We start from the raw sequence: 15,330 nt of genomic DNA on the forward strand, positions 1-15,330 counted from the left end.
GGCGGGGCGGGGGGACCGGCCCGAGCCCGGGGGAGCGGCGCGACCGGGACCCCCGCCCCGGGGCACGGAGCCCCGTGCGCGACCCCGCATTGACATTTATATCTCCACAGGGGACCGCACAGGGGAAGCCCTGCTCTGTAGGGGAGCCCCCGTCCCGTATAAAACCCCATAAGGGAGCTCTGCTCTATATGGGACCCCACAGGGGAAGCCCTGCTCTATAGGGGAGCCCCAAGCCCATATAGGACCCCGGCTCCGAAGGGGAGCCCCTGCTCCTTATGGGATCCTGTACAGGAAGCCCAGTTCCCTGCAGAACCCCACAGGAAAAGCTCTGGTCTATAGGGCAGCTCCCACCCTATAGAACCCTATAGGGGAGCCTTGTCCTGCGTAGTACCCCATAGGGGAGCCCCTGCTCCATAGGAGACCCCATATGGAGTCCCTGCCCCACAGGGAAGCCCCGGTGCCATGTAGCACTCTGGACACCCACCCAAACCCCTTGCCCAGCCTGCCTGCCCCCAAAGTCCATGAGAACAAGGAAGAATCCTGCCAGGCAATGTCTCTGCCCCATCCCTTTCTCCTGCTGCTCTCTGGATTGCCACCGGGGTTCCTGCAGCCTCTCCTGTTTGTAGCACCCGTCACCACCAGAGATGGAATAATTCAAAATAACTTGGGAGTTTTCCCGTGCTTGGGGGAAGCCGGAGTGATGCCACACTGCATTTATGGTGTGTCTCCCAAAGCACCCCCCATCCCAGCTGTTGCCAAGCCTCTGGCTTCCAGGCCTCTCTCCAACAGCTCTGTGGCTTTCATATCGCATTTTATTTGCCTGCAGTTGGGGGTTCTGATTCTAAATCCCCCTCTGAGGTGCTCAGCCCCGTGTCACCTCACTCAGAGCCACTTCCTGGGCTGGCTGTGACATCCAGGACCGCTGCCGCTGGCATCCTGCTCTGCTCCACGGGACAAATGCCACGAGACAAGGCACTGCTGCTATTGTGCACTTTATTTCTCCGGGCCCTCCTGTCCCTGACGATCCCACAGTTTGGACAGTCTGCCCGTTGTTTCCTGGTGCAGGTGGTGACGCTGGCGGCAGATGGGACAACCTCAGGGACAGACATGCGGGAAGAGAAGCAGAATTCCGACCGACTCCTCAGCTCTGATGGAACTTGAGTCGCCTCTTGTGGGATGGCTGTGAGCGGGATTGCGTGGGGATGTGCATTCCCTGTTTGTTCCAGGGCCATTAGAGATAAATCACTTGGGAATCAAATACAAGCCAATGTCCTGTCGAGGGCCAAAATAAACCAGTTCCCTTCACCTGCAGCACCGTGCTCACAGGTTTGGGTGCAGCACCCAGATCTGCACGGGGAAAGGAGGAAAAACAGACTAAACCAGCCCCAAACGGAGTGGGGAAAGCAGGAATTAAACGAGGAGCAAAGGATCTGGGTGAGCACAACTCCCAGAGCCGGGGAGGACCCGCACTGGGAGGTTTGGCAGCACCTGCCCGGCCCCGTGGAGACTTCCAGGAGTGACCGAGACAGGGCAGGAGACGGCTGGGCACACACACACACACACACACAGGCTGCGACACGGTGGGTGAAACATTGACATTTATATCGAAATATGCACTAACAGTGACTTCTACCAGCCGATGCATTTTTGCCAAAGCAGAATCACAATGGTTGTGTCCTGGGGAAGGCTTGGGGCAGCGGGTGGACAGTGAGGGGAGGTACGGGGGCCTCCCCGCTCCTGCCTCACCCTCCCCCGGCACCTCACAAGACTCTGTCATTTCACATCTTTTGTTTGTTTTCCTCTCTGCTGCATAAACACGAAACTGGACACGCTCACTCAGAGGAGGCCACAGCTCCAGCCCAGCCCCGTCCCAAGGGACATCCAGAGCTGGAATTGAAGTTTTCTCACAGGAGGCACGTGGATTTCAGCACTAGGTGAGCAGGAGGCAGAACTCCTCTTGCCCACAACACCTCTCAGGTGAGCAGGGCAGTTTCCTACCAGGCAGCGACAAGCAGAGCCAAGAGCACTGAACCAGCACAGAGTGTGGCACCTCAGCAAGCCAAGCCTAAGCAGAGCCAGCAGAGCCTCTCCAGAGCCTGCCAAATTCCCCGGTCCACTCGGCATCCTGCCAACAGGGCTGGCTCACAGCGAGCACAGGGTGCCGAGCGAAGTGGGAGCTTTACTGGAGAGGACATTCCTGGTTAGCGTCTCTTCAGCCAAATGCAGCAGCAGCAGCAGCAGGGAGGGAGGGAAGCAGGGGTGCAGAGATTAAACTAGCACACAGCCTTTTCTCGCAAGCCTGGAGATGGAAAGCTCTCAGGGGGCAAGAATGGGGTTTATGCTGGCTCCCTGGGAGGGCTTGGGATGGGATAAGCCCTTCCCCAGGAATTCTCCACTGCAGTATACTTTTAACATCTGATTTTCCACTTGCCCTTTCCCAATTTTTCCAGTCAGAACCTTATGGGAAGCGTGAGCAGTGTTCCCTCAAAGCCTGCCCTGCAAGGCCGTGGAGCTCCAGGGAGCAGCATCCCTGGTCTGGATCATGGGGGTAGAGCGGGATCCCTCCTCTCCCATGGCACTCTGCAACTCCCTGCTTCTGATCCTGGCCACGGGAACGCTTCACCTTTCCTTCATCTGTGTGTAGATCACATATACTGGAAACAAAACACACACTATGCATGCAATCCAGGCAGGAATCCTGCTATGATCAAATCTACAGGAGGGGGATGAGGTGGGACATTAGGGGATTCCTCAACGCTAGGTCAGAGTTACACACCAGCCCCTTGGCTGCAGCAAAGGGCAGACAGACTATGTACAGTACCTATGGGCTCCAGCAAAGCCACCTGACACCTGAACACCCCTCCCTTGGAGCACGGAGTGGAGCTCTCCGTTCCTCCCAGGTTTACCCGCCTGGAATCCCGCGGGAAGCACAAACCCAGCGTGGCACCACTGAGCTCCAGCTCCAGCAGGTAAGGCAGGGAGGAACAGACTTGGTTTAAAATAGGTTATCTGCAAGTTATCAATTCATCTAGGGCTCTGCTTCTCAGGTCCAAACCATTTCTTTCTGGAAGAGAAGCTATCAGTTTTAAATGAAAAGTTGTTTCACTACAACCAGCCGTCTGACCTACAAACCAAACCAAAACCCACTGAGCCACAGCCCTTTAGGAGGGCACCTGCCCCTCTGGCTGCCTTGCTAGAGGTGAGGAGCAGCGTCCAGGGCAGGAGAAGCTACGCCTTCACTTCTTACTCTAAGAGGCTGTAGTTGCTCAAATGTTTATACAAGTAAACCAGTAGTGATAAGGAAATATACACCTTGGGATCTGTAAAGCTTCAGAGTGATTTAGGCCTTGCAGCCAGGGGCTCTTCATGTGGGTTTGCTTTAGAAAAAAAGGATGTAACAGTCATACTTAATAAAAAAAAAGAAAAAAAAACTGCCAAGAGCCTGGGCACCTCAGAGGGATGTCTGTCAGTTCCAGAGGAGCGAGACTGCCAGTTACTGGATCATTAAAATCCTACACTGAGCAACTGCTAAAAGCCAGCAACATCACGGGCAGCAGGAGCAGGGGCCAGCAGCAGCACCCAAACGGGAGCGTTCCCAGGAGAGCTGCGTGGGAGGGAAGGTGCCCCCGCTAGCAGGACTGGGGAAACGAGCACGAGACAAGCACTGGGAAGTGTTACACGAGTTCAGGTAACTGTTTGCTTCTTTAAATTTCTGAATTCCAGTTTCAAGCTGCTTCAGGAAAGGAGTGAGAAAGCAACACGTGTCATTTAACCCCCCCCAGTAAAAAAACAAACAACAAACAAACAACCAAAAAAAAACCCCAAACAAAAACAAAAACAAAAACAAACCAAAACCGCCTAAAAGCTGGAACCGAGTTTGGAAAAATGCATCTGTTCTGGCTTTTGCAAGTGGAATGTGATTCTTGTTCCCAGGCAAATACACAGAGCACGATGGCTGCAGCCAGGAACGGTGAGCCAGGAGCGGGCTGTCGGACAGGCTACAAGGGGTCTAGGACAACCACAGAGCAACAAGACATGAGAGGGGCACAGAGTGACAGTCCTGTTCTCGTTTTAAATGAGGAATGGTTTAAAAGTAAAACTCTTCAGCTAATTTCCTCCTGCAATAAAACCAACCCAGCCGGCCCTCGTATGTACAGGACCAGTTAAACATGAGCCTTCCCCCTCAAAACACTAGGTACGGACATCCGGTAACATTCTACAATGGAAAGTGCTTTAAGAAAGAAGGATTCTGTAGTGCCAGTGACAGAACTGATCTGATGGGCTGGATGATGCTCTCCACGCTGACAGCAGCGACTCAGGCCAGGGCAGCTCGTTTCTCCTCGGGGGTCTCCTCCAGCAGCTGCATGATCAGTTCATGGAGGGGCTTGCAGACCTTGGCATAGCCCCCGCCCGTCAGGTGCAGGAAGTCGAACATGTCGTGGTAGGAGATGGTGCCATCCGAGTGCACGAAGCCCACGTCCACGTCCAGCAGCTGCACGTTGGGCAGTTTGGGGAGCGAGGCTTTGAGCAGATGGTTCACCATGGCGTTCTTCTGCCGCAGCGGGTTTGGCTTCTCTCCACGAGGTAGCAGGCCCTGGCACAAGAGGAGGCAGAAAAGAGCTTTGTGTGACTCTGATGTTATCAGGAGCCCTCCCTTCCCTTCCAATTCGGGCTGCCTGTCAAGGTTTAGGATGTCTGTGACAAGAGGAACTCATTCTTTGAATCAGAGTTTGTCCGTTCAGGCCTAATGTGAAATGCAAGTGAAGGAGCCAGATGAGCTACGAGCATTGACTGGCAGGGAAACTGCTTTCTTTTATTTTTTAAATGTATCAGCCTGAGCTCTTTCCATACACTTTCAGCTCCTCAGCTAGACAAGCAGCAGCTTCCTTAGGACAAGGAAGCCAACTAGGATTCCCAATGCCAGCTGGGATTTGGGCACCTATTTTCCCCTCACAGGACTTCCTCAGCAACATTAATAAGTGAGATAGTTACTGGGAATGAGTCCACCCAGCTCTGGAGGGGCCAAAGGAGGGCTCTTGCAAAGCCAAGCCAGTGAGGGGAGGCACAAAGCAGAGGACAGATCAAGGGACTGCCCTCTCAGCACCGACCAGTGACTCCCAGTAAGGCAGAGGCACAGCCCAGGGAGCAGGGACGTACCAGCACGATCACTTTGGCCTGTGGCTGCTGGGTGTTTATCAGGCGCACGATGGCCTCGATTCCCCCTGCGACTTCTTCTGCTGTGTTTTCATGGTTATTTGTTCCAACCCAAACAACAATGACCTGCAAGGAGAAAAAAATGTTTGCAGTTTTTCCAGAACAAGTGGTAACAGGGCTGATGACCCTGAAATCTCTGCGTAAACATCATCTGTGGCCAGAGAACTGCAGGGAGAGTTGGGCTGAAGAGTTCAGCCCCGGGGCTGGCAGTGCTCACTGCTCTCAGGGAAGGCACTTGTGCCAGGCCTGCAGCTGCAGGTGTCCTTCACCGTGCACCTGGATATCCTCACTAACTCTGCAGCTCGTACCTTGGGCTTAATGTTCTCCAGTTCACCGTTCTTCAGTCTCCATAGAACATGTCCCGTGGTGTCTCCACCAATCCCAAAATTCAGTGCATGGAGCGGTGAGAAGAGCTCTCGCCAGATCTGCAAGCAGAAATCAAGGTGCTGTTTTAGAGCAGCATCCTGGCTGCGAGGCAAAGACACCACACAGTGTCCTCAAGGTCACTGAGAGAGCCACGAGCCCTGCTCTGAAAACTCACTCCACAAAGGGAATTTAGACAAGGGATGAGGTTTTATTTGGAATCAGAAGAGATGGAGCTGCTGATGTTCAAGCCCTCAGACCTGGCACAAAGGAAGGAAAGATCTCCGGAGCAGTGATTTGCTGAACTCATCAGAGCCCCAGAGTGCTGATCTATTGCAGATCACGGTGTTCCTAAGGCACTGTGCCTTTGAAGAAGGAATCTATGACCTGATTAAATCCTTCTCATCCCCAGGTAACAAAACTAGAACAAAGGGAAGCAGCTCTTGCAGAACAAAACAAGTCAGCTGCCACCATGGCAGAACAGAACTCTTCTTTCCCTCCAGAGTTTTAGGGAAGAACCAGTGGATCAATGCCTCTGGCACCCTGAATTCTACAGGGCTAAGTGTGTTCTGGCCACGCTAGTACAACCAGAGGGAATTCGATGGCCCTCAGGAGGCTGGAATCTGAGAGCCGAGGGGCTGTGCATGTGTGCCAAAATGGAGGCAGTTGGTGGTGGCCTCAGAGAGGGAGGCAAGAGCAGCAAGGTAAAGCAGTGTCCAGGCAACGGGGAGTTCAGGAAGCAGGGCAGGAATGCCTCAGGAGACGGCAGCGAAAACGGGAACAGTGGAAATCATCAGTGCTACACGTGATCAGCAGCTACTGGGTTAGAGAGAGATGCTCCCATTGCTCTAATCCACCCCTCCCCTCCTCGATCCCTACCTCATACTGCTGTAGCAACTGCACCATGGAGTCCCCCACGAAGAGCACGTCGGGCTCCTTGTCCTTGCAGTCCAGGACAAACCGATTGTGCTGTTAAAGAGAGCAGCAAGTGAGCTCCAGGTGACAATTCCTCCTGGGCATCCATCCCTGCTGCAGGACAGGGACAGCTGCCCAACCAGTTTCCCCTGCTGCCATGCCCTCCAGCACCCTTGCCTGCATTAACCCCTGAGCTGCTGGACACTGCTCCCAACTCCAAAACCCCCAGGAGGATCCCGGGTTGGATGAAACTTGGCGTGGTTTAGTTTATGGCCATTGCTCCTCATCCTGTTACTGAGCATCACTGAACAGAGTCTGGCCCATCCTCTGACACCCCTTGGAGACATTTGTATGGATTCATGGGATCCCCTTTCAGTCTTGTCTGGACTAACCCGGCCCAGCTCCTGCAGGCACTCCTCATTAGAGAGAGGCTCCAGACCCTTCTTCCTTTGCTCCATCACGGCAGGACACGCAGGTGTGACAGCCACTAGCTCCAGGCTGTTGTGACCTCGGGGTCCCAAGCGTGGCCTGGGCAGCACTGGCCCAACATCCCCCCAGTACCGAGGATCCACCTGCCAGCCTTACCTGTGACATCCACCTGTCATCGCCCTGAATGTCCTCAGCAGCGTGTGGGACTGCTGCCGGGTTGGAGTCCCCCATGGCCATTCTGTTCCTGTGGAAAGAACAGTTCACACCCACTGCTTCCAGCAGCTCCCGCAGTGCCAGGGCTGGGAAAAGGCTGCTGGAATCCCCTGCACAATTCCTGCCTTATTCCTGTGGGTGCTGACAGCTGGATGACAACAACAACAACACGGATGTTGCTCCACGCCAGAGTGACTCTGCACCAGACATTCCCCTGGAGCCAGGCGCCGACGGACATCCCGGCACGGAGAACAAAGCACAGCTCCGAGGATGCTCTGCAGACCCACACCTGAGCCACGCAGGGCTTCATGAACTCAGCAACAAACGCTGAGACTCTGAGGATAAGTCCCTGGATAAGCCCAGAGATCCAGCTCACAGCTGCTGAGCTCCACGGCCCAGGTGGATAATCTGGCTCCGGGAGCAGCGCATCGTGGTGGGGCTGATCCCAGAATCCCAGAACCGCTACGAGTTGGGAGGGATCTCTGAAGATCATCCAGTCCAACTCCGCTGCCAAGGCAGGGTCACCTGGAGCAGGTGACACAGAAATGCATCCAGGGGGGTCTGGAATGGGCCCAGAGAGGGAGAATCCAGGCCCATCCCCGGTCAGCTGTTCCAGTGCTCTGCCACCCTCCGTGGAAAGAAGTTTTTCCCCATGCTGAGGCAGAATTCGCATTTCAGTTTATGGCCACTGCTCCTTGTCCTGTGGCTGGGCATCACACAGCAGAGTCTGGCACCATCCTCTGACACCCCTCGGAGATATTTGTACGGATTGATGGGATCCCTCCCACTATTCCTTTCTCCACACTGACCAGGCCCAGCTCCCAGCTCTCCCCGGCAAAGAGATGCTCCAGCCCTTCACCATCTTTGCAGATCCCGAAGGATCTACAGCGGGACGAGCAGCGGGATGATGCTTCCCGCGGCCGCCGCCTGCAGCCCGGTGGGCGCACACCGCGCCCCGCGCCCATCGCGGCGGGCTGGGCTGAGCAGGGCGGGTTCCCACCGCGTCCCCCTCCCTTTCCCCCTCCCGCTGCCGCCCGCCCCCCGCGCCGGTGTCCCGGGCCGGCCCCGCCGCGCCCCGCGGTCCCCCCGCACTCACGGCGGCTGCGGCTCCTTCCCCCGCGACTCCATGGCGGGCGCGTCCCCTCCGCTCGGCCCCGCGCCTGCGCCGCTTCCGCTTCCGCTTCCCCCGCGCGCGCCCCGGCCGCCGCTTCCGCCCCGCGCCCGCGGAAGTCCCGCCCCTCCGCCGTGACGTCACTGCACAGCTCCCGTGACGTCATGCCGCCCCGGTGGCGAGCGATGGAGTCACTCCCTGATGGAGTGACGTCACAAGGAACCCTTTTCCTATTTACCGCGGGTTTCACCCTAAAGCCGCAGCACCTCCTGCTCCTCGCCATGACGTCGTTCTCTCACCCCTGACGTCATTCTCCCGCCACGATGAGGCGTGACCTGCATGTGGGCGGTCCCTGATGTCCCCGCAAGGAGTGATGTCACAAGTTTCCAATTATCTGTGGGTTTTGCCCCAAAACTGAAGCCGCTCTCTGGCCCCAGGGGGGCACCAGATGGGGCAGCCTCGCCATGACGTCATTCAGCTATCCCCACTGGGGAGTGACGTCAGACTCTTCTCCCATATCTCACTGGTTTGGCCCCAAGTCTGCAGCACCCACTGCCCACCGCGGCCCCTCTCTGTGACGTCATTCTACATCCCCGCAACGTCATTGTCCTCCCGAGGTGAGGCGTGACGTCACGAGCAGCAAGTTTCCCATTTCCCGCGGGTTTCTCCCCAAACCCGCAGCGCGCCTCTCTCCCCCGGCCCGCCGCCAGGGGGCGCCGTGCCCGGCCCGCGCTCCGTGACGCGCGCGGTGACGTCAGGGCCCCGCCCCCGTCGCCATGGCAGCCGCCCGCCCCCCGGCGCCCCCCCGCGGATGAGCTCACGCGGTGCCGCAGCCCCGCGGGGGGGTTCGCTCCGCGCGACAAGATGGCGGCGGCGGCTGCGGCGGGAGGAGGCGGCGGAGCGGGGGCTCCCCCCGCGGCCCCCCGGCTCTCCCCGGCCCCGCCGCCCCCGCGGCCCCCCGGGCCCGCCCGCATCGGCTACTACGAGATCGAGCGCACCATCGGCAAGGGCAACTTCGCCGTGGTGAAGCTCGCCACGCACCTGGTGACCCGCGCCAAGGTGAGTCCCCCGCGGGGGTCGCGGCGCTGCCCCGGTGAGCGGGGAGGGAGCGGGGAGCGGCCCCGAGCCTCGCCACCCCCGAGCGGGCGCTGCCGGGGAGCGGGGCCGCTGTCACGGGTGACACGGGTGTCCCCGCGGGTCCCGTGGCACCGAGATAACGTGGAGGTGGAGCGGGGGGGATGCTCCCGTGGTACCCGGGGATGCTCCCGGCGTACCGGGGGGGACACGGAGGGCAAGCGGGGAACAGGTCGTTTCTTACCGAAACGGTGAGAATCGATCGTGGCCGAGTCTTCAGGGCCGTGAGGAAGCGCAGGGAATAGCGCGAGGAAGGGCCTCCCGAGGGAGCGGCGAATCCAGGTGGATCCAGGTACGGGCGCGCTCCCAGGTGAGCCCCGGAAGATGGCAGGAGATCCGGGTGGATCCAGGCACGGGCGAGCCCTGGAGCACGGCAGGAGATCCGTGAGGAACGGCAGTATCGCTGCTGTACTCCTGATCGTGCCCGTGACACCGAGCTCCCGGAGAGGGCTTGTCCTGCTGCATGCACCAGTGCTGCTACACCGGGATCTTCCCGGGAGCTGCGGCAGGAGGAGAGCTGCTGGAAGCAGGGCTGGCATGGGAAGACAGCAGGCAGGCCTTAACCAAACCCCTGCGCTTGCCCTGCTCTTGGCTCTGTGCTGGCTCCTTGGAAGCGCTGCAGAGGGAGGACTGTGTTGGCTGGGATTGTCCCTCTGTCAGTTCCCAGGGTTGTCCCTCTGTTGCTTTCTGGGGTTGCCCTTCTGTCACTTTCAGGGATTGCCTCCCTGCCAATTTCAGGCACTGTCCCTCTGTCAGTTCCTGGGATTGCCCCTCTGTCGGTCTCAGGAGTGACATTGTTTTGAAACACGAGGAGAAACCTACCATCGCCTTCGTTTGTTGGAGCTCTGGCTCTTTGCCCGGATAATAAAGTGAAATTAATTTCAGGGGCTATTTAAACATCAGTTATAACACCTCCTGGACAGTTCTTTTCAGAGCTGGGCTGTATTTGCCTGCCCTGATGCCTATTTTGTGCCTGTAAGTGCTCGATGCCACAATTTAACCTGCACTTGAGGTGTTCTGTGCTGTTGTTCTCCCCATGATAAACCTCAACCTTGCTGAGAGAAACAGGTTGATGGGTTCAGGAGCTTCGAGTGCAGGAGACTGACCCCTCTGAGTGGAGATCACTCCTGGAGAAGGAGTGATCCAACTCCAGGTTGCTTTCCTGTTCCTGTTTCCAGACTCCCTCCTCCAGTCAAGGTTTCTTCTCAGTGGTGCTGACTCTGAGGTTTGCAAAATACCAAAGCAGAGACCATCTTTTGCGTGGGAATAGTTGATTTTGTCTGAAGAACGGCAGAGTGTGCACACAGATTTTGTCTGGAAATTGTGTTCCACGTCTACAGGGCCAAGGCTGGATTTTACACGTTGGATTTGGGTGATGGAAGGGGATACTAAGCTTGGAAAGCTTTGCTTTATAGCAGCATACACTCATTCCTACTGCCCTGGAGTGACTGAGGGTGGGTTGTGGACTTCAGGAAGCACCTTTCTGGTGGGATGGTGAGGTGCTGGGGGCTCTGCAGTGTGGGAGGGGCTGGAGCGGTGGGTTTGACCTGCAGCATGTTCCCTGCACGGAGGAGATCCAGTCCCTGTCCCTCCGAACTCTGAGGGCTCCCCGAGCCTGGGGAAATACCTGTGCTGGAACAACTGCCATCTGTTCGGCTGAGCTGGGATAGCTTGGAGCTGAAACTTGACCTGGAAGCTTTCTCAACTCCGAGGTCAGGTTTCCTTTCAAATCCCAGCGTCTGGAGAGGAGTGCGAGTGAACGGATTGGATTCTGCCTGCAGACCCTGAGCACTGTGGGTTCAGTACTTTTCCTTCGCTGACAGAACTGTTGCTGTTTTCTCTGGGAGAGGAGTGGGGAAGGAGAAAGGAGCTGCTTGGTTCAGGCTCTGGGACTCGTGAGGTTAGAGGGGAGGTGTTGATGTAAATGCATTGGAAAGGGCAAATCCTTACAGGGAAGCGTTTTTGACTGGCAGCAGAAATACAAAATAATGCTACTGCGAGCTTGTCTTCATCACAGTTACACTTTTAACACTTTGACTTAATGGAAACAACTTGGAAGTGAGTAAAACCTTGGCAGAATGATCCCATTTAGGGATCTGAAAGAATTCTTTGATCACGAAACGCAAGCACAGCCCAGTTGCTGCCTGTGCTGGCAGCCCCTTCCTGAGGTGATCCCACTCTCGAAGTAGTAGCTGCGTAAGAGAACCGGGCAGTTCAAATATAGCCACCAAATCCCTGCACAAACTTGACCCCGTGTCACATTCTCTTCGAGAAAAGCGAGTTTGCTCGTCACGGCCCCTCCTTGGGAACCGGGCTCCTCCACTGTCTCAGAAGGAATTCCACTGCGAGTGTCTGGGCGAGCTTGGAAATAGATGTACCCCGTGATACTGGGCCTTTTCCAGAAGGTGAAATTAATGACGGCGTGGGCTGGTGTCCATTGCTGAGCCTGGAGTTAGAGGTGGTCTGTGGATGAGTGTTGGATCCTGTTTTCCTTTCTGATGGACATTTACCAGGTCGAGTGGACTTTGATATGACAGCTCCAGATAGCAGCCAGAGCATTCCTGGCTTGTGTCCCCTTTTCCCTAAAAAAAAAAAAAGTGGAGGGTAGTTGGGTGCTTGGTCTGATCTTAAAGGACTGGGATTTTCCTGGCCCTTGGGAATTGAGCACTGCGTTTATTTAGAGAGAGGAGCAGAGCGCCCAGCCCTGCTGGGCTGGCACGTTCTGCTGACACCGAATGTTGCAGTTTACATAGAACTGCATTTCAGGAGCTGAATGTGGGTCAGCAGTGCTGGGGACACTGAGGAAGGGGAATGTTAATCATCCCAAAGGGCAGGAGGCCTGTATTCATAATTGTCTCTGCTGGAGCCGATGGAATAGAAAGGAACAGTTGGCAATTTACATTCAGTCCCTGCCCATGCAAAGTTGGACTCTTGTGCTTTGTCAGAGCTGCTCCGATGGCTGGGCAGGAGCTGGAGCCACTTCTTTGACCAGGATGAATTGGGCACCTGCAGGATATCTTGCTGCATCCCTCCTTCTGTCCCCCTTTCCTTTGTCTCTTCTCATCTTTTACAAGAAACCCTTGTTTCCATGCTAAAAACCTTCAGAGTGACCTGCTGAATGAATTGTTTTCCACAGAATTTCCATTTATAAATCATCCAAGTGACTTCATTAGAACTCCAGCTCTGTTCAGACACTGGGGTCATTCTTAGTGCCACATTGTTTCATAAGAGCTGGTCAGGGAATGTTCATGAGTGTGCCGAGGAACACATACCTTATGTTCCTGTGCTCTTTGGGTGTTGTGTTTGAGTCTTCAGGAGCTGTTGGGGCTGAGGAGGACAGAGAGGGATGCTGTGGTTGCTGGGCACTGCTGAGAGCTCTCTGCTCTCCTGGTTCCGTCCCTTCCATCAGCTCCGTGTGGCTGGAGCCGCAGCCGGAGCACGGAGCAGCGCGCACCTGCCGTGGTTGCACTGCACTCGCGGAGCGTTTCACTGGGAGATGAGGAGTCACTTTCACATCCATCTTTCTCTAGAAATGGAATTGATGGTCCTAGGAGAGCACAGCTCCTTCCCAAGTGCAGTGATCTTCCTGCTGTGCTGTCTTAGCTTCTTCCAGCCTGGCTGTCAGCTTAGGTTTGAGTTAAATTTCAGTAATATCTGTATGGGCAAAGCTCGGAGCGAGTTTCACTGGCTGTGTGTCATGGGATCCTGTTTGAGGAGTACCTGGAGTTGTTTTACTGGACAGTAACCCAAATCCTGATGCTTTAATCCTTGGCAGAACACAGCCCTTCTACCAGCACAAGCACAACTGGAGAAAGGCTAGAATTGAGTTGATTTTTTTTTAAGGTTTTTAAGGAGCTAAGCCTTTTCTGGAGAATGGGAGGCAGCTCTGCCCTCCCTGGGAGAGGACGTTCCCTTCCATGCGAGAACAGGCTTAGTTTCTGTGGTTTGTGTTTGGGTGAGTTGGAGTCATCAATGGAACACATTTTTCACCAGAGTTCTTGGAGGTGGGCACTGTGGCACTGAAACCCAGGATGAAAAGCGGGCTGGCAGACTGCATGGAGAGTTGGGCTTTGCTCTGGGAGGACTCAGGCTGCGTTTGGTACGCTCTGGTCTCTGAGCACGAGGACTTGCCTGGATTTCTCTCCTCAGATGCAAAGCGCTCTCAGCCCAGAGGGTGGAAAAGTCTTGGTGGCTGCTCTGTCCTGCTCTCCCGACCTCGGACGTGCTGCAGCGAGGCACGTGGCTCTGGGCTGACTGAGGATTGTTCCCTGCAGCCAGCATGCCCGTGTGATAAGCCTGTGCTGGCGCTGCCCTGACTCATCGTCCTCGTGTCAGATGGAATTGTTCAATACCGGTGCCACACGTTTCGTAATGACCCACGCAAGGGCCTCGCCTGGTCATCTTTCATCAGTCATTTTCCTTTTCTTTGCAGTGTTTGGTGGTGCTGCACCTGTCCTGCTTCTGATTTCTCCTGGCCATAAGGAAAGCTGATGGCTGTGGATGGCTAATTCCTCAGGCAGCATTATCCTGCTGCTCACAGGGCCCTTGTTCTCCTCGCTTGTGTGCTGCAGGAGAGTTGTATTTTAGTTCTCATTTGGTGGGGAGATTAAGTAAAAGCCTAAAAGCTAGAAATGAACTTCGGCTAAGCAGAGTTGCCACAGTGGGGATAAGAGGGAGTATTTCCTAAAACCTCAGAGAGCCATTGCCTGTATCAACTGTACTAAAGTACTGACATTTTATGTTTCATTACAATGTTTTTCTTGCTGTAGCAAATAACATTTGATTACCAAGATGTTAATGCCAGAGCATGATTGAATTAGAGACCAGGCTGCTTCTTGAGATGCTAACAGGTGGAAACAGGAGAGCCAGCTGACAGTGGGCAGGGTGAGCTAGGGGGCCTGTGGCACGTGTCCTGAGCCTTTTTGGGCAGGGAGAATATTCTAAGAGAGCCAGGATAATTAATACCTACTTCTCAGCTGTGTGGCTGTTAGCTTGTTCGGGGGGTGAGGTGGGTACAACTTTTGTACCTCTTCAACCTGGCTGCTTCCCACCTCCTGTCTGGAGGTCCTTTCTCCCGAGTAGTTGCTGTACCAGAGCTTTGGGGCTGCTGCAGCAGGAGGCAATCAACACCTGATGGATGAGGTGGTGGCACCTTTGGGCAGGTACAGAGGCTGCCTCTGTGAGGAAAAGCCACTGACAGGAGCAGGAGGAGGAATGGCTGTGACACAGACAGGAATCGGTGTCTCTTTTCCAGGAGGGTCTCACAGAGGTTTGGTGAATGCTGTGGAGGCCTAATGAGGGTTTCTAGAAGCTGTCTCCTCATTTGTGTTTGAAGGAGGAATTACGTGAGAGGGAAATAAGGAAATGGCAGTGTGTCGCTGGGAGACTGGGCTCCTTGGGTATTAGACATTTTCACAGAGAAGCAGCTCTAAGCTCCTTTTTCCCACGTCCTCTTGCTGGGTCCTGTATCAGCCCTGTGCAGTGGCTGTACAGGGTGCTGCCCCTTCTTGCTCTCACCAAGATGATTGCGTAACAACTCTGTGTTTTTTCCCCATGAAAGTAAAGCTTTGGGAAGTTGCTCCAGCGTTGCCAGCGGAGTAGAATTCACAGTTTGTGGTGGAAGTTCTCCCTGGCTGAAGAGACTCTCATGAGAGTTGTGACTTCCCTGTGTGACCGTGGTGGGTCTCGTGGTCTGCACTCCCCCAGCAAGATGCTCCCTTTAGCTGAACCTGCACGAGCAAGGGTTGAACTGGCTCCAGAGTCTCTCTTTGGGGCTTGCACAGGTTTAAATAGCACAATTTGGAGATTCTCTAGTTAAGCTGATGCCTTTTCCTGGTCTTAAAATCAAGAGTCATACACGGTTAGAAGGGGAAAAGGGATTTTACCTTGGTATTTATTTTAAGGATCCTCAGGTGCACACGTCCAGGTCATATGCACCGAGATGCATCCCG

The 15,330-nt window shown here is 55.3% G+C and overlaps 2 protein-coding genes across 5 annotated transcripts in view; one reads left to right on the top strand and one right to left on the bottom strand.

Annotated features, from left to right (window-relative positions):
* Window positions 1-976: 976 nt before the first annotated feature.
* On the bottom strand, window positions 977-9,653 carry PAFAH1B2 (platelet activating factor acetylhydrolase 1b catalytic subunit 2). Of its 2 annotated transcripts, none has more exons than XM_032134047.1 (6): window positions 9,564-9,653; window positions 7,078-7,165; window positions 6,457-6,546; window positions 5,523-5,639; window positions 5,158-5,280; window positions 977-4,594 (listed from the first exon to the last, which is right to left on the bottom strand). In XM_032134047.1, the coding sequence occupies exons 2-6, from the start codon at window positions 7,156-7,158 to the stop codon at window positions 4,316-4,318; spliced, it is 690 nt and encodes a 229-aa protein (XP_031989938.1). In that variant the 5' UTR covers window positions 7,159-7,165; window positions 9,564-9,653; the 3' UTR covers window positions 977-4,315. The 2 variants fall into 2 exon arrangements, with proteins under 2 accessions (XP_031989938.1, XP_031989937.1); XM_032134046.1 differs by lacking the exon at window positions 9,564-9,653 and adding an exon at window positions 8,231-8,331.
* Window positions 9,170-15,330, top strand: part of SIK3 (SIK family kinase 3) — a 70,934-nt gene continuing 64,773 nt past the window's right edge. For 2 of the 3 annotated variants that reach the window (XM_032134044.1, XM_032134045.1), the window contains exon 1: window positions 9,171-9,304. The gene's annotated coding sequence lies outside the window, so the exon portion shown is untranslated. Of the gene's footprint in view, window positions 9,305-15,330 lie in introns of all 3 variants that reach the window. The other variant, XM_032134041.1, reaches the window with a different exon arrangement.

This window comes from Corvus moneduloides, chromosome 25 (assembly GCF_009650955.1).
Source record: "Corvus moneduloides isolate bCorMon1 chromosome 25, bCorMon1.pri, whole genome shotgun sequence".
NCBI lineage: Eukaryota > Metazoa > Chordata > Aves > Passeriformes > Corvidae > Corvus > Corvus moneduloides.

Bases quoted from the DNA above. Each gene is read 5' to 3' on its own strand.
- PAFAH1B2 (XM_032134046.1), bottom strand. From the start codon at position 8,262: ATGGAGTCGCGGGGGAAGGAGCCGCAGCCGCC. The intron at 7,166-8,230 runs GTGAGTGCGGGG...TTCTTTCCACAG, and splicing joins GGGAAGGAGCCGCAGCCGCC to GAACAGAATGGCCATGGGGG. The intron at 4,595-5,157 runs GTACGTCCCTGC...CTCTTGTGCCAG, and splicing joins AGGCCAAAGTGATCGTGCTG to GGCCTGCTACCTCGTGGAGA.